This window comes from Egretta garzetta, unplaced genomic scaffold (assembly GCF_000687185.1).
Source record: "Egretta garzetta isolate BGI_Z169 unplaced genomic scaffold, ASM68718v1 scaffold111, whole genome shotgun sequence".
Classification (NCBI taxonomy): domain Eukaryota; kingdom Metazoa; phylum Chordata; class Aves; order Pelecaniformes; family Ardeidae; genus Egretta; species Egretta garzetta.
In genome coordinates, this window is record NW_009258672.1 from 1643576 (window position 1) to 1664305 (window position 20730).

Sequence of the window (20730 nt, forward strand, 5' to 3'; positions counted from 1 at the left end):
CCCCAGGCTATTTCTTTCCATAGCATCCATTTAACAATCTAACTTACCAATACATAATTTAAAATTCAAAGGTTTCAAGGAATTTCAGGAAATGCTGTAATTTAATGGAGATTAATGCAAGAACTGAATGAACCTTACAAACTGGCTACTGAGAAAGAAGTAATTATGTTAGCCTCACCCAAACCAGGTTTAAGAATTATACACACTATTACAACCAGCATTGTATCGACAAGCTGTAGATTGCTAGCTTCTGTCTTTTTGCCGTTGTTTGCAGTTTGTAAAAGTGCTGTGATAAAAGTTCCCTGGACAGAGGCCCACGCTTAAGGCACCCAGTCTGCATGCAGGCTTCCAAAATGCCTCTGCAGCCATTTCAGCTCTGCAGGGCTCTGTGCAGACCTGAGATCACTATGCTCTTCATGGCACTTAGGATAGCACCCTCTTATTTAAGGTTACGGGTGATTCATACCAACTTGGAGGAAGAAATCCCTTCCAACTGAAACAGAGTCAGGGAAGCAGAAAAAAATGGATCCCAGAGGCTGACTGGGTTTGCTGCTCAGCTGAGTAAACTGCTCAAAGGGGACAGAAAATACGGTGTAATTTAATTTGCTTCTAAATAACTAAGCAGCTCTATCATGTGCTCTCTATTTTCTCAACCACTTTGAAATTACAAAATATTTGTCCATTTTATTTGGTTTGGTGGAAGGACTCCTCTAGAAGCTTAACAGAGAACGACTGGGGGTAAACTCCAGTGCCTGAAGTCAGTGGGAGTTTTGGCTCTGAATTTACTGAAGTCAGGATTTAGTCCTTGCTTGGAGTTTTTTTTCTCTTTGTAACATCCATTAGAGAGGGGAAAAAGAATCAACTTCAGTTTACTCCAAAAGAGTAAAATTCAGGCTGATGGCAGTTGTAAATATAACTATATCTGAGCTTTTATCTTCACAACAGTTCTTTTTCCCATTCCAGGTCCCGTGTATGAAACCGATCTATACCATACTCTTATTCCAGTTTCAAAAAGGAAAACTGTCTAATTAAAATAACAGCTAAAAGACTGCAAGCCAAGGACCAGCTAAACATAACTGACTGATTAATAAGAAACGTAGATCTCTGTAAAAAGGTCTGATTATACTTCAACAGGCAAAACAACCAAATTTCCATTCAACAAGCATCAGATAAAATGTTACAGTCGGAAGCAGGGGGGAATTATATCATTTAAACACCTGGTTTAGCTCACTTCAGTCTCCACTCAGTGCAGATGAATGTACAAGGATCAGAAACAAACCCTTTCCCCCGGAAAGCTCAAATCAAAGAGAGGATCTGCTAAATGAAAGGTGGTGATTCATGCTAAAGATAAATGTGAAACTAAATATAGGAAATTTACCGCATCTTCAGTTAAATATACAATTGTGGAAAGGACTGCCTGGAGCTTAATTTTTTTCACATCAGTAAAACAGAACTATGCTTTTTTTAACATTAAAAAATGAGCAGGTGTTCAAAGATATGTAAAGGGTGCCCAAGGTATTTCCATTTTGTGCAGACTATGTGATTGCTTCCAAGACTTAAAAAGCTTTTAAGCAGATAGCACTCTTTTTTGCTTCCTGTAAACAAATAATAATAAAAGACACTTTGCAGGTATCAATGGAAGGCCTAAATGAGAGCTTCTGCAATTTTTCTGGAGGGCCAAAATCATCCATGGAGTAATGTTACGTCAGGAACTAAGTTAGCTCCTGATTTTAGAAGACTTTAGTCAATATGGAGTATAAAATGGTGGCAGGACTTAGGAGACATTGCAAGGAACCCTCTTAAGTTTTGGTTCACGCTCCAGTTCAACATTTAGGGAGAGAAAAATCTCCTGGAGCTACTCCTTCACAGTGAGCAGGAGGATACGGGGAAGGAAAAGCTACAACAAAGGCACCATTCAAATTGTTCCAGGATTTGTATGTGTGGTACATGCACACTGCATGTACAGTACTAAGAGTGAAAATCTATCAGACATAAATATGTGTTCCTAACAGCAAGTTATGAAGAGAAAATGCTACATCACAGACTGCCTGCTTACCTTATAGAATATCAGCAAAAGATCATCCAGGTTTCCATGCAAATCTCCTACAGGAAACAAAAACAAAATTTATTTTTTTTATTATATTTTTTTTATTTTCTCACAGAGAAGGAAAAAAATGGAATTATAAAACTGGAATTAGTTAGTCCTAACAAGTTTTTCCCCATGTTTTCCTTAGAAATTTGCCTTGTATTAAGATTAGCTTCATTTTAAGGTACGTGCTGAAGCTGCTTGTAAAATCTGGCAATTAAATACTTAAAAGAGCAATTGTCTTGCATAAAGTTTTTGTCTTTCCAGCTGGATCTGCAGGTCAGACCAGTCACACAGCCAGAGGTTCACTCAGGAAAGTGGGAGTGAGATTAAGAAACATATTATGAACCTGAAAAGCAGAAGATGTCACTAAAAGACATTTAGACGTATTCTGAAGACTTCTGCATAATAACAGGTTTAAATTTACTAAGTAGCCCACTATATCCAGCACAACTGAACATCTGGCTGATTCAGGGCCAGGTTTTGATTACTACAGGCAGGATTTGATGGCAACGTCAAGAACTTGTCTGTGCTTGTATGCCTCAGTGCTAAGGCCACAGGAATGACAGATCTGGCCCTTTCAGAGAGGTTTATTTTGGAACAGGCGGGGGGGATTTCACCTCAATACAATGGATCGCTGCAGCATAGCTCCCCTCTGCGTATGACTGAATTTCATGCTCACAGAACCAACCTTCTCACGTCTGTGACTCACCACCACAAAACCACAGAATGGTTTCCAAACCTATCTTGTGATAATATGCTTTCACCACCAATGAGTAAGAAAGGAGACAAGTCACATTTTTATCCTGTCTACATGTTTTCTGTGCCAGTATTTTATTAATTATGAGTCTGCTGAAGCCATTCTAAGGAGTCCTTCAAGCTATGATAGATTTTTATCACATATGCATATATATATATATATCACATATCACATATTGAAATTAAAATAAAATCAGGAGAAAGACACCTTATTTTAAGGAAATCAATGTTTTGGACCAATTATGTCTAAAAATTGGGCTTTCATCTTCTGCAGAGGATCTTTCTGGGTACAAAAGCTATTAGTTTCAATGGCATGAAGGGGACCCCTTTAGATGCTGCTTACACAATGAAAATGCAATACAAACATAAGGAGGCATGTTTTGCTTCATAAGAACATGCTGTGTAGCAAACAAGCATGAATCCATGTTTCCTTGGTTTGAAGAGAGGTTTTGTTGGTTTGGTTAACAAATTATTGGTTATACAAAACCTCATTTAAACAAACCCTTTCCTGACAAACAAAGTAGGTGCATAACCACATCTTAAAAAACATTATTTGTTTTGCATGTGTCATAGCACCCTTCCTTATACCATTTTACTGTTACACACAGCACAGACTGCTAGCTGTCAAGAGTTAGTCACCATTACTGTTCTGTTTTGCAGCTACTGCATTCTGTGGCAAGTGAGGATACTGCATCCCTTTATCTATAATTTACAAAAGTGTAACAAAATAGACGGGCAATGAGCTCTTAGTTCTTTACCTTGTGACACATCACATCATTCTGTGAGACTAATTTATTGGTTGTATAAAGACTGATCCATCCTCCTGGGTCCCTTTAGAAATGAGGGTTTATTATCATTTCAATTTACTCAAGATAGCCATGCTGTCAATGAAAGGTCTTGTTTGCCATCCCTATTAAGCCCTCATTAAAATCATTACTGTGAAAATGATGATGGTAAAGTCTTTTTCTCAGTAAGAGGAGAAAGTGGTGAGACTTGTAGCCGGTGATCAAAATACTCAGTGGCATTTTAGAGATGGAAGTACAGGAATACTTAAGCTACACTGCAGAGTTAGCTGAATTAATACTGACTCATTCAGAAATGTTTAATGAGAAAAAGGAAGAGGAGGTGAGGGACTTTCTTAAAATATACTTAGTGTGACTCAGGAACCTTCTATTTTTTTGGCTTGTTCCAATTTATGCATTTGTGGGGAAAAAAAAAAAAAGAAGAAAAAAAAGCATCGAGAACTTTCTTGTAGCTGCAACATTTGGAAATGTCTGTATCATTCTCATAACCACTTAGAATATCAACCCAAAGCCCAAAGCAGTTATCTTCTCTGACACCTTACCACAGACAGTTATTTCCTTGGAGTAGGAAGTTGAAAGATGGGTGATATTTGGCATCTCCTTGAGAACTCTCCTTGTTTCACATAGTAGCTGCAGTACATAGCGGGCATGAAGCAACTGTGAGAAAAAAATGCAGGGAGAAAAGGGAGACTTATTAGAAGTAGCAATACATCTCTCTGCTTCATGAATATCAGACAGGTATTGCCAAGATTATTTATACTACCGACCTCCAGACATGATTACAGGCTGAATGGTTAGGGCTGGGAATTAGGAGTGTTCATAGCTTTGCCACTGCTTCCCAGTGAACAGATACAGAGCCCTTAATGAACTTCCTTTTCATATTTTCCCATTTTATTTCTAGTGTACTGTTTCTACTCTTCCCATCTACGGAAAGGATAAGAGTCTTGAGTAATACAGCACTCAGAATCATTGCATAAGGTCATCTGTTCAAAGTAACTGGAAAAAAAAAAGGGGGGGATGTAGTTCTAGCTGCGAGTAAAAAAAAAAAAACCACAAACCAATCAAAAAACCCCCAAAGGCCACACATGATATTCCAGCAAACTGCAAAAACAATGAGGGAAACTCCAGCAAGGGTTGCCTTGTTAAGAGTTATCTTCCTGTTCACTGTGAAGATGTTATGAGTATGCAACATTGAAGCTTCTGGTCTTCTCTGTGAATGCTTTTTATGATAATTTTGTCAGTCAGTGTTTTTTAAGGCTTTTAATTTAAACACAGCTCTGAGGAAGTTTGGTAGAGGAAATAAATGAGCTACACACAAGATTCATGTTTTTAAAGCAAACAAAAAAGGCCAATTTCCTTAATAAAATGCCAACCATAGTAAGAGAAGAGAGAGCTGGCAGTAAGGTGAAATCTGGGTGGGCTCATTTATCATGCACTTTACATTTTGCTACTTTTAAGATCAGCCTCCACAGAAAAAAAACCAACCAACATAGTTTAGTAAATGGAAAAGCATCTTTTAGATACAGTATATTGTTAAGCACAAATGACCACAAGTTCAAAGCTGTGCCGTGCAATGCCTCCCTGCCCCACTCTCATCTTGTAAGAGGGCAGCAAAGGGGCTTGCTCAGGAACACAGACAGAGAATCAGCAACTGCCTTCTCAGTGCCTTGGCAGACACAGACAGCAAGCTCCTGAGATTTGTGCTATCACCCTGTTCTGCTACATTAGCAATGCTTTGTATTTCCTCTTCCATTATGGTGGAGTCTTGGTGCACACTGGAATGAGGTGATTAACCCCTGCACCACAATTCCTCTAAAAAGAATGGGGTGGGGTGGGGGGAGGAGGAAAAAAAAAAAAAAGGACCACACAAGGAACATTTTCAACCCAGAAAAAGACGGTAACTATTTTCTAGGTTAGCTTAGGACATCTTACCCAGCCCTGCACCCTCAATGATAAAGCTCACCTTGCAGCTGCTAAGGGTTCCCATTTCATGATCACTGTAATCTCAATGCTAGAAGAGGAGGTCCCCACTAGTCCCTGCCCGCTTCCCAGTCCTGTCTCCGGTGGTCATGCAACCAAGTAGTGAAGCAAATCTGGGAACTCGTCTGGCTGAGAACTGACTGCTTTTGATTTTGTCGTGTCAGCTTCCAGCCAGACTGGTTTCCCAAGACAGCTCACCATGCACCTATAGGATCGCATGGGGCTATCAGGAAAGGGTAATGGGATGGAAAGGAATGGAGAAATATCTCCTGGGGCACCAGTTTAGCCTTACATTGGATTCAACCAATGATGGAGCTACAACTTGACAGAGATGCAAAATAAGTAAAAAGAAATCAAACTAGTTGTAACTTACCTGTTCATTCCTGAAAGCATGAAGAAGAGCGTTGGCATCTGCAAGAGTAAGGGGGAACGAGAGTCGTGGTCCATAATAGGAGTCTGGAACATCAATCTTCTTTTCAAATTCTATTAAACATAAGCCTTCATCCACTACCTGAGAAACACTAGGACTGGTGAAAATGTGAGAAACTGGAACAAGAGGGAAGAAAAACAACGATGTAGACACTCTGCCAGTCCTCCATAGGGCTGTAACAGCATGACCAGAACCATTTGAATGCAGCTGATGCTTTACTTGCTACAGTACTGCAGTGGCTAACTCCTGCCTTGTATAGTAGAAGAGCTCCAGGTCTCCACATATTGTTTCACAATACTAAAAAAACCAACTAACCAAAAAACCCCCAAACCCAAGCAAAACACAGCCAAACAAAAAACCAGGCAAAAACTCTGTCCCAACAGCCAGTAGCTGTGGTCAGGATGCAGAACATTTTGCACTGAAGTTGTGGAGCAATCTGCTCTCATAGGTAATGAGAAACATAACCTGTTACAGGCTTTATTCTCCTTCCCTTACAAAACAAGGAGATTCAGAAGTCATAGCTGATCATTCAATGACCATCATCTGTTTAAAGTTCAATATTACACTTCTAAAACAGGTTTTAAAGATTCACTTTTATTGCTTTTATTTTCTACGTAAAATTTTTACGCTAAATGCCAGCGGGTCAGTGATTATTTAAAAAGTCATTAACAAAATCCTATTTATTCACAGTGGATTGCAAAGCACTCCTTTCTGATACAACTAGGAGACAATGCCAGTCGGCATTTTGGCTGGCTGCCATAGAACCACTGGATGAAATACAGTAAACAAAATCATAGCGGTAAAAGTTAAGTATAGCTTCTAATTTTCCTGGGGCATGGAGAAAGCAGGAACATTGCTAATTGCTTCGATCTAATATTTACTTGACATATCCTTGAAATGTAATTGAGTGAACAGTAGATTTCAGTGTTTTCTTCTTGCAGATTGTTTTTATCATATATCCTACTAAAAGAGAGAACCAAACCCTAGAGGACAGTGTTCTGGCAGCTGCTCTTGCAGAGTTGCTCTTGTGAGATGATTGTTGTAAACACTTTTTGCTGGGCTACAGGTAAGTTTTCTGTAACCTTGATGAGATGCGACTGGAAATAAAAATGTATTATTTATTGCTGAAGGAACACCCATGGCTGTGACTCAAAACTCACAGGAGTCAACACCGGCATGTGGCCTCCTGAATTATAAGATTCATAAAGGCCAGCTTGTCTTGTAACTGGATAAAAAACATGTTAAAGAAATAAATAGATAAAAATACACTTTTTATCAGCTCTGTATTACAAAAAAAAAAACCCTTTTTATCAGCTCTTCTGCTGTGAGCTGATTAGCACACTCAGAGTACAGCCATGTAAATGGATTAAGGCATCAAGTAACAGCAAGGTGCTCAGGGTTCACTGTTTCCACCGAGTACAGTCTGATTTGCAGTCTTCCACCACAGTTACAGCTTTGACTGGCTGGACACCCGAACACCACCCATGGACTGAAACTGCTGGTTCCCACATACTGATCAGCCAAGTGCATCTGCACCAAGTCTCATCCCAGCTCTAGCAGCAGGTCTCTGGATGGCACCTCCCTCTATTCCCTGCCTCTCTGTGGCTGCAGACCACCGAGCCAGCTCCTCAGAGTACCTGAATTCCTCATTGCTCGCCTGTTCTGGCCAGAGGCTTTCCTCATCTGACATGACTCCTTCAGAGTCAGTGGTCTTCTCAGCACTTCAAGCCAGGCAGACACCTGCCCATGCCTACTCCTGCTCCAGCCCTCCCTTCCTGCATGCAGCAGGCTACCCTTCCCTTTACCTCTGAAAGTGACCCTGCCTTCCTCACAGCCTTGCTTCCTTTTTGGCATGTGCCCAGGCCGAGAAACCCAATCTCCTTCCCCGTAGGGCATATCTCTGCAAAATACACCCCATTTTCCATTTCTGGATGAGTCGTCAAAAGCCAGTCATGGTCATTAGCCTCAGAGTGCGCTTATGTCTCCTCAGGCAGTCTTTCAGCTTTCAGAGGAGTCAGTAATGGATGCCCTAATGCAGCCTGGGGATTAGCGCGCTGGCCGACAAGTACTGCAGCTCACTGCAAGCCCCATGCAGGACTAATTCTGAAGGATTCGGCACCCTTCTTGTTTCAGTCATCTTCTAGTCAAAGCTGTCAAGGCTCTTTCAGTCCATATTGAAAGACAGGGATGAAAACTCTTGACGTACCTAGTTCAGGCACCCATCTTAAGACAGAAGGAAGTACCCTCTGCCAGTATCTGCATCTCTCCACAGATTACAGAGAGCGCAGGGAATGACCTCCTTTGTACTCTGACACCACAGGTCTAGCCCAAACTCAGTGAGTTGAGCCTTCACTATTAGCAGACCCCATACAACTATCCTACAGGACAATAACCATATTCCATGCTAAACACGAAAGCCCATGGCTACTTGGAGTCAATTTGGGCACAGAAAGCCCAGGGACCTGGTTCTTCTGACAAGACCACCTCATCATGGGAGTCAAAGATGCCACTGCCAAGGATGTACTCACTATTGGGTAACAGGGAATCAGCTACTTCTACAACTCTGAAATAAGCTCTCTGTCCTGCCACCATCCAGTCACCTTCAGACTAACCATTAGGGTACCTGAGAGCACCTCTGACTCTTGAGGAGTGTTCTTAGATCTGCCAGATACTTATCCCCAGCCATCAGGTTGAAGCCAGATGGACCTTGAGCCCACTATGAGGGTGAAGATTTCTATAATGCTACAAACATTTATTTCTTCACTCCATTCCTGGCACTGTAAGCTGCAAGCAGCTATGACTTATTCCCCACTGCAAGAATCACTCTATGCAAAAAGCCTTGGAAGGGTGTTAGTGCTATAAGGGAGGCATCATGGACAGTGAAACTGCAGAAAGCAGCACTTCTTTTTGTTCCCTTTTGAAGGAAGGTGCCAGGAGGTGTGGTCCTGCCCTGGTGACTTTGAGAGGCACAGCCAGGGGTGCATTGGACTCCCAGTCCCACCACTTTGCCCAGAACATGTTTGCAGCCTTCTCACCCTAAATACGCCCACAAGAGAGTGAGTAAATGGGTCACCTTTTGCTGGAAAAGCAGTTTCCAGCTTTCTCTGACCAGAAATCTTTCAACCGAAAGGCTGAGTAGGTATGCAGATTTTTGGTGGGGAGAGAGAAAAGTGTAAGGTGGAAAAGTTTTTAATTCTTACTTCCCACAAACCCTTGGAAAATAGCCTTTAATCAGAAGCAGAACAAGAACAAGATGCACAGCTATATAATATCCCAATCACAACTTAAACTGCACTGATATCTTAAGCAGGATGAGAGGATGAAAAAAGCTTCAGGGTACAACATATAAACAATCACATCAAAAGCACTACTGTGTTAATGAGATGGTGGCTGCTTTCTTTCATTGAAAAATATATTCTGAAAAAGCAAATAAAAAAAAGGAAAGTGACAAGATGAATAGTGGAGACCGAGTGGTTTATAATGTAAGGAAAAACACAGATCACAAAATCTTCAGGCAGCTTTCTTATCACATACTGAGAAGGACAGGCAACCTATTTTCTGGTAAGAATATTATATACTGTCTTCCTGGAGAGGGCTTTTGAACCAGATGCTATCACTCTAATTTAAGTGAGCACACGCTGATAAAGAAAAACCCAGAGAATCGTGGGTTTTAGAAAATGCTTGGGAATAGCAATCCAATTTGAAGCCTCTCTGTTATGTTTACACTCACCACGGCTCACATCTTAAAACTGTGACTCAGCAGAACTGGCAGCAGATCATTAAGAATCACTTTATTCAGCACTGATTTTGCTTAAATCAGTGAGGCTAGCACATGGGTGCTGCAAAGGTCACTTAGAGGCACAAGCAATCAAGAGCTTGAAGTAAAGAATGCACAGCCAGTAGTTGGACAAACATAACCACAAAACGCAAATTTGAGATGCAAATTCTCAAAAAAACCCCTAAGTCAACTCCTTTTACATAGGTGGCCCGGTCCGTCTCTCTATTAAACATGTACCTTACAGAATCTTTCTGTTTCTTTTCTGATTCTGGTATCTGTAACACAGGGTGTTAGAAAGGGGAAAATAACAAACCACGACAAAAATAAAGCCTGTGGAGCAGTTACCAAGCCTTAGCAACTTCAGTCCTAACAGATGAAAGTTTTAAGCAAGCAAGACAAAGAGGGGGAGCTTTACCATAAACCCTACACTCTATCATCTGTTTCAGCCTTAATGATGTCCACAACTCCTAATATCTGCAAGACCAAGAAACAGGTCACCCACGCAGTGGTGACGAGGGGCAGCCCACAGTACCCTCTACCCCACCCTGCACACAGGTCGGGCAGTCGACACATGTAGCAGTGTGCTCTGTACCCAGCCACGTCCTGAGCCCTGGCAAGTCACTTGAGGCACCTCATTCATCTTTGTTCCTTCTGGCAATAGACACAGTTAGTTAATAAAGGTGGATAAATCATATCTACAATGAGCAGCTATAGAATTCCCTTTTAATATTATGTTGAAAATAGAGATTAACACTATTTTTCCAAATCTCAGACTTAGCGCTGCTGTTTTCTTTCCCACTCTGGTGGAAAAGCTGAACTGAGGTGTGCTATCAGCCTGTAGAAGTAGATGAAGTGAGCAGTGTCTGATTTTCTTTGAGTTTGCCAATTACTTCCCAGGAAGTTAAATGACTAAAGCAGATTTTTTTTTTTGCAGAATACAGTGGTAATGAAAAAAATCAAAGGAAGGACTATTGTACCACCTGCCTTGGCTTTGGAGCAAGGTTCAAACATAATTTCTTTTTCTGCAAAGCACAGAGAGCATTAGGCACTCTAAAGTATTTAAGAGAGAAAAATTGCCATTTCTAATGGTTGTCATTAGAACACTGAACCACTTATGGTGGTTTGATCCTGCTATCACAGTGTCTTGTGCAAATTTTAATTGGAATAACCTGTGGTCAGACCAGATGAAAGAGAAAGGACATTCTCTTGTGATTCAATAAGAAGGGGACAGCCTCCTTTTTAAATCTGCTGAGATTAGATCTATTCTCAATTTGTTCAGGGAAGGCATATCTGTTTTCTGGACTTAGGAAGTAATTTTCAGTCTGTCCTTCTGTTGAGCTTGACCTCAAAAGTAAGTTTTGTCCAAGGATCCCAAAACACTTCAAAAATTAAAGGTTATTCTTTGAATAACTGAGCTTTCACTGAGATGGTTTTTAAAGATTTATCTCCAGCAGTTTAAATTTATTTAATTTCTAATCCTCACATACTGATACATGTTTTGCAGTGAAATCTAGAACAAATTAAAAAGTGGTCCAGAACTGCATCAGGGGAAAAAAAAAAAAAAGAAACCAACAAAACCCAAGAAGAGCAGCAGCCTCTTTGATTACACCTGCCCTAAAGCAACTAGATGCATTCTTTCTGGATAATCACATCTCATGCTATAAGAAAATATGCATAGAAAACTGTGAAAATTTTAGTAAGACTACCATGAGAACAACTTAAGGGCAGTAACATATAAGAAAGCACTCTGAGCAACTCTGAGTATTCTCATAAAGACAACAGGTATCTGTCCTGTCTTACATCTTGACTCACTGAGTTGATACTGAGCAGAGTCAACACTTACAGGATCAAATTCTTATTACAGTATTCGGAAAATCAAACCTCAGCCCCAGCACATGCCATAGGCGGTAAACATCGAAAACTAACTTTCTTCACATCAGGTTTTTCAAACAGAATCTCCATATTACTTTGATTTTTTTATCCTTACCTGAATCAGGATGAGTATAGTGATCCAGCATGAATGTAAAAAAGTTGGATAGCTGAGTTCAGAAAAAGAAAAGAGCAAACACATACTGATCAGTTTAGGGGATTCAACATGCCTTAACATTCTCTTTCCTTACTCAATGACTATCAATTTCCCATTTAGGGGGATCTAAGACACTACTGTATGTTCCCATAGCATCAGCCTACAGTAATGACACAACTTGCATCCCACTACAAAAATGGCTTACTCCTTTCCTTCTTTGCTATGAATTAGCAGATTGACACTGTATGAATACATACAAAGTTCCAGGGCTGTACCAATGCTGATGACATTTTTGGATGTAATTTCTCTTGCCCATCATGCAGACTATTTTCCTAGGCTTCCTTTGTAGTCAATAGAAAGAAATTCTTACCATGCACTGAACTGACTTTAGACACTGGTGCTAGGATGAACACAAATCCCTAGAAGTTCCTAATTCCCTGTATTGACCCTAAAGGAAGCCTGGGCTGTCATGCTGAGACATTGATATCTCTGTTGCACATATCTTGCCTCACAGACAAAGTTAAGATCACCCATAGCGGGATGACCTGCAATCCCCAGCTAATAGAGCTGTTCTACAGGAACCTCTAATCTAGATATGGTTGTACAGGCAGAATGGTGTCCTGCTGCTTATACATATATATATGTATACACACACACACACATATGTAACTTAATTAGTTCATGTGTGAGTCAGAGAAGCAGTTTTATTATACAGGATACAGCTTCATAGGTAGACATAACCACATACCCATTTTGTTTGCGCAACTTCAGTCCTCTGGGGATAACATAACTGCTTGTACAAGAAGAATTGAAGATTACAAACCTGTAGCTGGTCTTGCTCATCAGCATATTCGATTGACTGAAAGATACTCAGAGAATAGCGACGCCTCATCTCTAGCCGGGCCATTGTAAAGCGGTACCAATTCTGGATGAGGATAGCAGCTCTAATGACTGTCAAAACAGAAAGCAATGGAGCACATGTGGATGCAGTGTAATCTACCATGAAAACACATATGCTACCGTTGCAAAATTTTGCAGGCAGATGACAAGTTCAGTCCATTGTGCACAGTCAACATTATGATGAAGCTCTGTAAAACTGAGACCTAAAGAGTGTTTTCTGATAACGAATACGCGATGCATTTACTGCTTCTGTCTTCAGGGACAGATCCCAAATTAGCTGACTTGCTCAGGCCTATATTGTTAGAAACCTTCCCCATTTCATTGTCCTGAAGACAGAACCCATTTAAGAAGTCAGCCATGTTCAGCTGATGGGCAGTATGTAGGTTTTGGGAAGGTGAGGAAAGATAGAAAAGCAGTTTGGCCTACCAAAAAAATGTATTTCTTTACCAAGCTGCAGTAAAAAGCTCCAGACTGCAAGCTGTAATATAAGCATCCTGTACTGACGGAGTTTGTAACAGCCTCTTTCAACAGAAAGTTTTTGCTTGCACAGCTGTATTAGCAAGCCAGCAAAATTCAAACCTTAGAGTAAAATATTAATAAATGGTATTGAAGCGCAGAATAGCTGCTGAAATAGTTGCTTAAATAGACATGCTAAAGGCACACAGATATATCTTTGGCTAGCTTGGTGAACAAAGGAATACTCACCCCAAGAATTAAATGGGACATATCAGGAGACTGTTTTGGACTTTGCGCAGAATACACATCCCACTCAGCACTTTAAGAAGTTGTGTCTACTATGGTCCCAGTCTGGAAAACTGCTGGAAACTTCACTGAAGGACAGTCGCCAAGACTGCAGCCTAGGGTGAAGGGCCTGCTGCCTACAGATCCCAGTCATGCCACAAACAGGTCACATTCCCTTAGCTGCTCAAAGTTTATCAAGCAGAACAACATCTGGTGGCACAAAGTGGTCTTGGGGTGGGCACTGCCCTGTGGGGAGAGCTCCTCACACCTATGCCAAGCAGTTAGTGCTGCAGGAACAGTGGCCACCAGCAAGAGCTATGCAAAAGGACAGGAGCTCCAGGAGCTCCTGGAGCTGATGCCTACCTGATCCCTCCCCACCATGCTGACAAGCCCCCCTGCTACTCCTGGTACCCAAAGGGCAGCAGCTCTCTGGAGCTGGGGTGTGAAACATGGGCAGCAGTAGCACTGCCAGCAGGAAGACAAGAGGACAGGCGGGCAGGTCTGCCCTACAGAGCACCAAGAGGGGCGGGTCAAGAGGAATTACGTGCCTCACTGCATAACAGTGAGAGGAAGACAAGAGAGTGGGGCTATTGGATCCTGCACCTGTCTCAATGCAGCCACATCACCACCACCATATTCTTGCCTGGCAACAGAAAAAGAGTAAAGTAGGAGGCTGCTCTCAAGAGATGTCACATATACTCATTCAAAGTTGAACATAATGACTTGTTCTTGACTCGTTCCTTACTTCTTTTTCCCTGTACTCTCAACAGGATACCAGTAAATAAGTAGACAGGGCCAGAAATGTCAAGCCTTTGCCTCCAGCCCTGCAGCTAACACCTCACTTCAAGGAGTTTCCTAAGGAACTCAACCCTGAATAGCTCATCGTAGGACACGGAAATTTATGCTTCTGATCTTGGGAGAACAAGTCAAAGCAGCTGCAGGGCAACTCTATCAAAGGTACAAGGACCAAAGGAAGACACTGATCTTATCTCCTGATGCTCCCAAGAAGAGCTCATTTCTGAGCAGGTGATGACTGGGAGAAGCATGGATAGAAAACTGAGATGTTCTCCCAAATTCCAGAGTTTGACACAATCACCACAGCACAGTACTGCAAATTCATGAAAAATAAAAAAAAAAAAAAAAAAGAGGAAAGTAAAACCAACACTAATGTCTTAACATGAATATGCTTACATTTTGTTACCATTAACAAAATGAACAGCTGGTACTGAAAAACAGAACAAGAAATAACAACCAACAACCCATACTGATGCTTTTTTTTCCCCAGCAAAGAAAAGTGCTGTACTAGAGAGACAACAGTTTACACTAGTCAATTATTTTAGCTGATCACAAATACCAGGGATTTTGAGACTAGGATGAGTGGCACCCCCTAAGTGAGAATGATTTTTTTCTTTAACTAACAGTTATGCAGGTAAAGAAAAATCTCCAGGGAAAAGTGAGGAAAGTATTATTTATTAATAATAATAAATGTATAACATTATAGAAGCTTTTTTTTTATAAAAATGCTTACAGATGCCATAATAGCATGTAGTTTGCTTATTTTACCATTAATAAGTATACAGTATAGTTGAAGTGGTAAAGTTTTCTCGTCCAGGCAAGGCCAAAATCAGTAGACTCCCATCCTACAGATATCACATCTGTCCTAGAAAAATCTATCTGCCTGAAGAAAATGTAATACTTGTATGACTAAGAGCATCCTTTGTACCCTACATAAACTCTGAGATATCTCTTACTTTCTGTCCTTTCTGGAATTCACCACCACCTGAAAGCCTGACACATCACAGCAAAGCTGTCATCAACTTTTCTGTTTAGAAGAGTACCTAAGGGGCAAAGCACAGCTACCAGCACAGAAACTGATTTCCAGCATCAGAACCATTAAACTTCCCATTAAAGCCCCCCTGGCTTGCTTAATGGTCCTGAGCACTTAACACAGCACAGTTCCACTAGTATCACATAAAGCAGATATATATCGACCACTATGGTTTATGTTGCAAATCTAACAGAATATTTCCTGTCATTTTTTTTAATTGTACTTATTACAGCACTATTATTCTCAGGACTGAATCAGAACATGATTTTCACACTAAGCTGAACTGCTTTTGTAAAAGAAATGGTTATCAGTTGCAGAAGGTCTCTGTGCCAGCAAGTACCTGTTAAATTCATGTCGTTATTGCATTAGAGGGACGTACAGCCTCAGGCTGCAGGCAGAATGACTGATAGCATCATCTGACTACTGCTGAAGTACAGAAAGGGTACCATGCAGCAACCGGAGAGGACAAAACATTGTCAAACAAGCACACAAAATTATAAGCCAGCTTTAGGGTAGCCTGGCTCCACACCAATCTGCATTGATGGTTGTAGACTGAGAAAGAGTACAGCTCTTCACACAAGCTCCAACCTCTTGCACCCTCAGAAATATTCCCAAATAACTCATGTCCGAGGCCTTGCAAGGCACATATACACATAGCATGCAAACCCAAAAAGGAAGGACCGCTTCCCAGTTACAGGTAGGTTTGGGACTCTAGGTGTTTCCATTTTACTTCCACTGCTGTGATACTGCACTGATGCTGCTGTAACTGCCAAGTAGTGTACACAAAGCTGAGGGCTACTCTTAGACCTGTCAGCTTGGATCCCTGTAGCCATGACTAGGTGCTCCTGCGACTTGTCTCCTGGCTTGGTAGCCAAAAAGAGCCTTCCTTCTCAACCATGACTGTTCAGCATAGTAATGTCCTAAGACTATACACAGTGCCACGTAACATGGCTCTCGGCAGACCTGTAAATTGTGCTTTAATGACAAACCTTGAAAGAGAACAGAAAGGGTCTGAACAAAGCCAATCCTGGAACCCACCTGCCTGTGCAAAGCCCGGTGTGTTCATACCAGGGTGTGGTATGATTAAAAGCAGGGGGATGATGCATTAGTTTTTAACTGAACATTTAACCAGGTACCGTAGAGACTTTCAACTGACAGCCTTGGTGACTGTCAGGGAGAATTTCAGGCCAGGCACTTGGTATGGCAGAAAATTGATTCTGAGAGTCATTATAATGGCTCTGCTTTATTACACTTGTTTCATAATCGGGGTCACTCAGCAGCAGGGAAACTGGGGCAGTTTGCCCAGGAATCCTGTTTTGTGAAAGGTCATAAAAGGTCCCCCTCAATACTTTACCCCATATGCTTTGCCAATGACAGAGCAAGCACAGACACATCTGAAATTTAGCTTCTGGCCCAGATATTGTGAATGTTTTCCAACCCAATCTGTAGATGTTAGAGGTGGTCTGTAGATGCTGGCTGAGGCCAGAAGGCAGCTAAAAGCTATGCACTCCTTCAAAAAGAAGATAATTAGAAAATAATTTTCTCTGAACAAGTATTTTGACAACAGGACTGGGGGGAAATGTTACCTTGCAATCCTCTCTGGTGTTACAGAATGTTACAACCTCTTACCCTGAAGACAAAGGCAGCACTCACCTTTCTCTGACCTTCTGTCAGCTACAGAACTGCTGCACCCCATGGTTCCAGCGATGCTGCCCATCAGTTTTAACAGCTGCTGATATGAAGCATGTTTCTCTCAGCTGTTAGTGTTACACACATTTCCTGTATTTTTCCTTCAGTGATGAGGATTATACCCCTCTGGGCTCCTGGGGCTCTTCCTAGCACTCCTAACAGGGTGAGGATTGGGAGGGAGAGAGAGGGGGGGAAAAAAAAAAAGTGCTTGACAACACATAATCTAAAGTACCTACAGGTCACAACCAATTACCATACAGCATGTCCTACACAAGCTGGACCTGATGAACCATCCTAGGTTTCTTTTTCACATCTGATCACTATCAGCTTGCATTCAAGACAGATGAACTCAGTTATTAATACAGTTTACTCCTTACACGTTAGCTGAAAGTTAATGTGCACAAGTGATTTCTTCATCTGAAGCATAGCTATTTAAAGCCTTACTACTAGGGACAAAGGACTACAGAGGCATATTACTCTTCATTCCTGTGATTTGAAAATGGGAACTGCAGAATTTTAAGGACTTTAAATTACATCTGATACTACTGCTAAAAAACCCCCAAACCTCAGCCCTCCTAACTACTGCTTTGAAAAGGTGCCCTACCATCCCATTTATCACTTTATCCCCCAGTGACCCCACAATCAAATTTACACGGAGAGACAGTGCCACAGCAAATTGCTTCATTATCAGATTTCATTTAAATAAAACATCCAATTTTCTGGTGCATTTCCACTGAAACATTCTAAATAGAAGATTTGGTTTCATTAAATAAATGAACAAAGTACATTTTGCAGTGTGGCCTTTTGCATTTCTCTCCTGGCACTTGCTCAGCTCTACACTAAACGGTATCATTCACTAATGTAATACACTTCCTAATCAACAAGTTCAAATGAATACAATTCCCCTGAGATACAAAATGGGTTAATTTCCCAGTAACAATAAAGTCACTGATGCTCTTAGAGACTGAACTTTGTTTTAGCTAAAGATTTCTTATATGATCACACCAAGCCCCCTCTCTCCCTCTCTCCAGGGATCATGTTTCTCTCTAGCATATCTGATGTCTAAATTATTGCATTTGCTGTTTTGTTTCATTGATACTCATTTTCATTTAATGAGTTTTAAAACAAAGAAGAAATTCATGAGCATAAAATGAATGCTTAACTACTATTCTTTTCCTTTGGCTTTACTGGCAGAAGTAAAAATAACAAGAGGATAAAAGAGGAAAACATAAATGCATAACTAGCCTATTTTCAGTTTCAATAGTTAGAATACCTTTATTGTTCTGGGACTATTTACAGGTTTTATATATTTGTTATTATATATCATATTATATTATATTGTATTAATTTTGCACAACTGTTTATAGTTGTGGGACTATTTTCAAGGTCCCACAAGAGAAGGGTAACCTACACTTGAGCTGCATCTGCCACCTTCTGAGTCAGTATTTATTGCAGGAAAGGAGGATTTTAGAGATTTTGCCCCACAACGGACTGCTTTTCTTCCCTCTGAAGGAGCTATGACAAAATTCAAAGAACTGCTGTTACATTAATTTTGAGCCAATAGAAGGCTTTTACAGCATCAAATACAGCACTGACATTGCCAATAGCTCAAATTTGTCTTCTCTCCAAACAGTCGTTCTCCTGAATACCGTCTCCTCTTAGAAGAATCTCAGGTCTTCATTAGTGCATCTCAAAACAGCCAGCATGACTTGAATTGTGATCTGAAGACTAGGACCAAGAGCAAAATAGAGCTTACAGTCTAAGTCCTACTGCAGTGAGACCATCTTCATTAAAGGGCAGGTCAGCAGGCTGGCAGCCAGGCAACAGGACCCCTAAACAGAATCATCATGCCTCCTAGGACCCCACCCAAGCCATAGCAAACAATGGGCTGACCCAAGGAACGGGAATCTGAATCACTATCATGCCCTACTTTCAACAACCTAAGCTTTTCTCCTGGTCATCCCTGCTCTTCCTTCCACCTATCATGAACTTCTAGCACCTCCTTGAGCAAAGAAATAAAAAAGATAGAGACATAGGAACAGACATTTTTATGGTATAAATGAAAACGTAAATTCATTTGCAATGACTGTAAAAAGCAGTAAATGAAGCCTGAAACATACACTCAAGCTTTGGAGGAAAACTTGCACAAATATGTCCTATCATCAAACCTCTTAAAAAGGCCAAATCTGGCCATCAAAGAGCTAGTCCAATGGAATAATCATCCCCTGCAGTCCCAAATGTCTGCACCCTAAAATGGACATGGTCAACATTCAAACTACTGCCCTATTTCCTGATGGAAATATTTCCTATTGCCTTCTCAGGTGGCTACAGAGCCACCCTGACCACCAATCTGTGTGTCCAGACTCCAGACCAGCCACATCTATTGAAGACTCCAGCAAGCGGGGTCTCCACCCAGGCCCAGCAAATTCACTTTCTGCCCTCCTGGTCTGATTTAAGCATCATGAACAAGGGGAAAGAGACAGCGCCTCCCTCAGGCCAGGGCTCTTCACTGCTTTTAATTGAGCTGCTCCAAAGGAAGAAATCCCTCCCCTCCCGCCCCTTGGGCATGCTGGTTCAAACCAACTCCTGCTCCATGCTCAACCCTGCCTTCCTGGGCAAAGGTGTAGAAAAATTACCAGGCAAAGGCCATGAAGGCCTTCCATGGTGAAGAAGGTTGAAAACCAAGCATTTAAAACAGTGGAGTCATTTCTGTGAGCTATTTACTATGTAGTGTAGTGATGTCTTGTGAAGAATCATTTGCCACGCCACTACAAAATTCCCCCAAATGTTGGCTGATCAAATGGAAAGCTCGGCTTTTACCAAGGTATTAAAAAAGGCTTCAGAGGTACAAGGTAGCTAGATGAGAATTTGGGACATAATGCTGTGTTAGCATTCTGGATACTGTACCACTGATTCACCCTTAAGAATGTGTCGTGTTCACTAAAAAGCAGGCAATAAGTCAATTCCTACAAGCCAGTGATCTGTCCTATTTTTAGATATAACTCCAAGAAATTGCTACATTTCTCTCAGTTCAGCAAAAAGGCAATTTTGCGATGGATAGGCACTGAATACACAACCCATCCACTGAAGCAAAATAAAATGTCATTCCAACCATGTCAATAGACATGCACCAAGGTAAGCTGGAGGAGTGGCACATGCTGCTCTTTTTCTGGGTAAGAGTCACTGAAGGTTACGCTGCAGCAAGCTCTCAGAAATTCGGGGCTCAGAACCTGAGCTGTTGAGAGCCTGATTTACAGAGATAATGAATCAACACCATTTGATCCGGATGTAATAGGTCCCACCCAAAATCAATCACGCCTTCAGTTTTTCAGTCACATAAAGACCAGGCTGCCTCAAGAATAAGGGAAATCTTGTAAAGATTTATAGCTGACTTTTAATGAAATCAGGCTGCAGGTCCTTTGGGCAGAGAGCTATCCTTTCAAGCATACCTTATCTTTTAAAATTAGATGAGCTGTGCCACTGGCAGACAAGTGTAAGCTAGGTCAAGCCTGAGGATAAGGAAGCCATATGAATAAGAGCCACTAGGCTTTAACTTCTTACTCTCACTTCATTCCATTTGTTCCTTACCTTTGACAAAGAAAGAATGAAAGGTTCCTCCATTTGTTTTTATTGGTATGGGATTTCCAGTTATGCTACTTCCCCCACAAGTTGTTTCAACGGCTATCTCCAGCAATGTGCCTCCTTTCCCT

The 20730-nt window shown here is 41.2% G+C and overlaps 1 protein-coding gene across 1 annotated transcript in view; it reads right to left on the bottom strand.

Annotated features, from left to right (window-relative positions):
* Positions 1 to 17048, bottom strand: part of PPEF1 (protein phosphatase with EF-hand domain 1) — a 29389-nt gene extending 12341 nt beyond the window's left edge. Inside the window, exons 1-6 of the mRNA XM_009648814.2 lie at positions 16985 to 17048; positions 12686 to 12813; positions 11824 to 11875; positions 6002 to 6174; positions 4191 to 4305; positions 2057 to 2103 (exon numbers count right to left, since the gene is read on the bottom strand). Coding sequence (XP_009647109.2) covers positions 2057 to 2103; positions 4191 to 4305; positions 6002 to 6174; positions 11824 to 11875; positions 12686 to 12813; positions 16985 to 17048 — 579 coding nt within the window. The remainder of the gene's footprint in view (positions 1 to 2056; positions 2104 to 4190; positions 4306 to 6001; positions 6175 to 11823; positions 11876 to 12685; positions 12814 to 16984) is intronic.
* Between the last annotated feature and the right edge of the window lie 3682 nt (positions 17049 to 20730).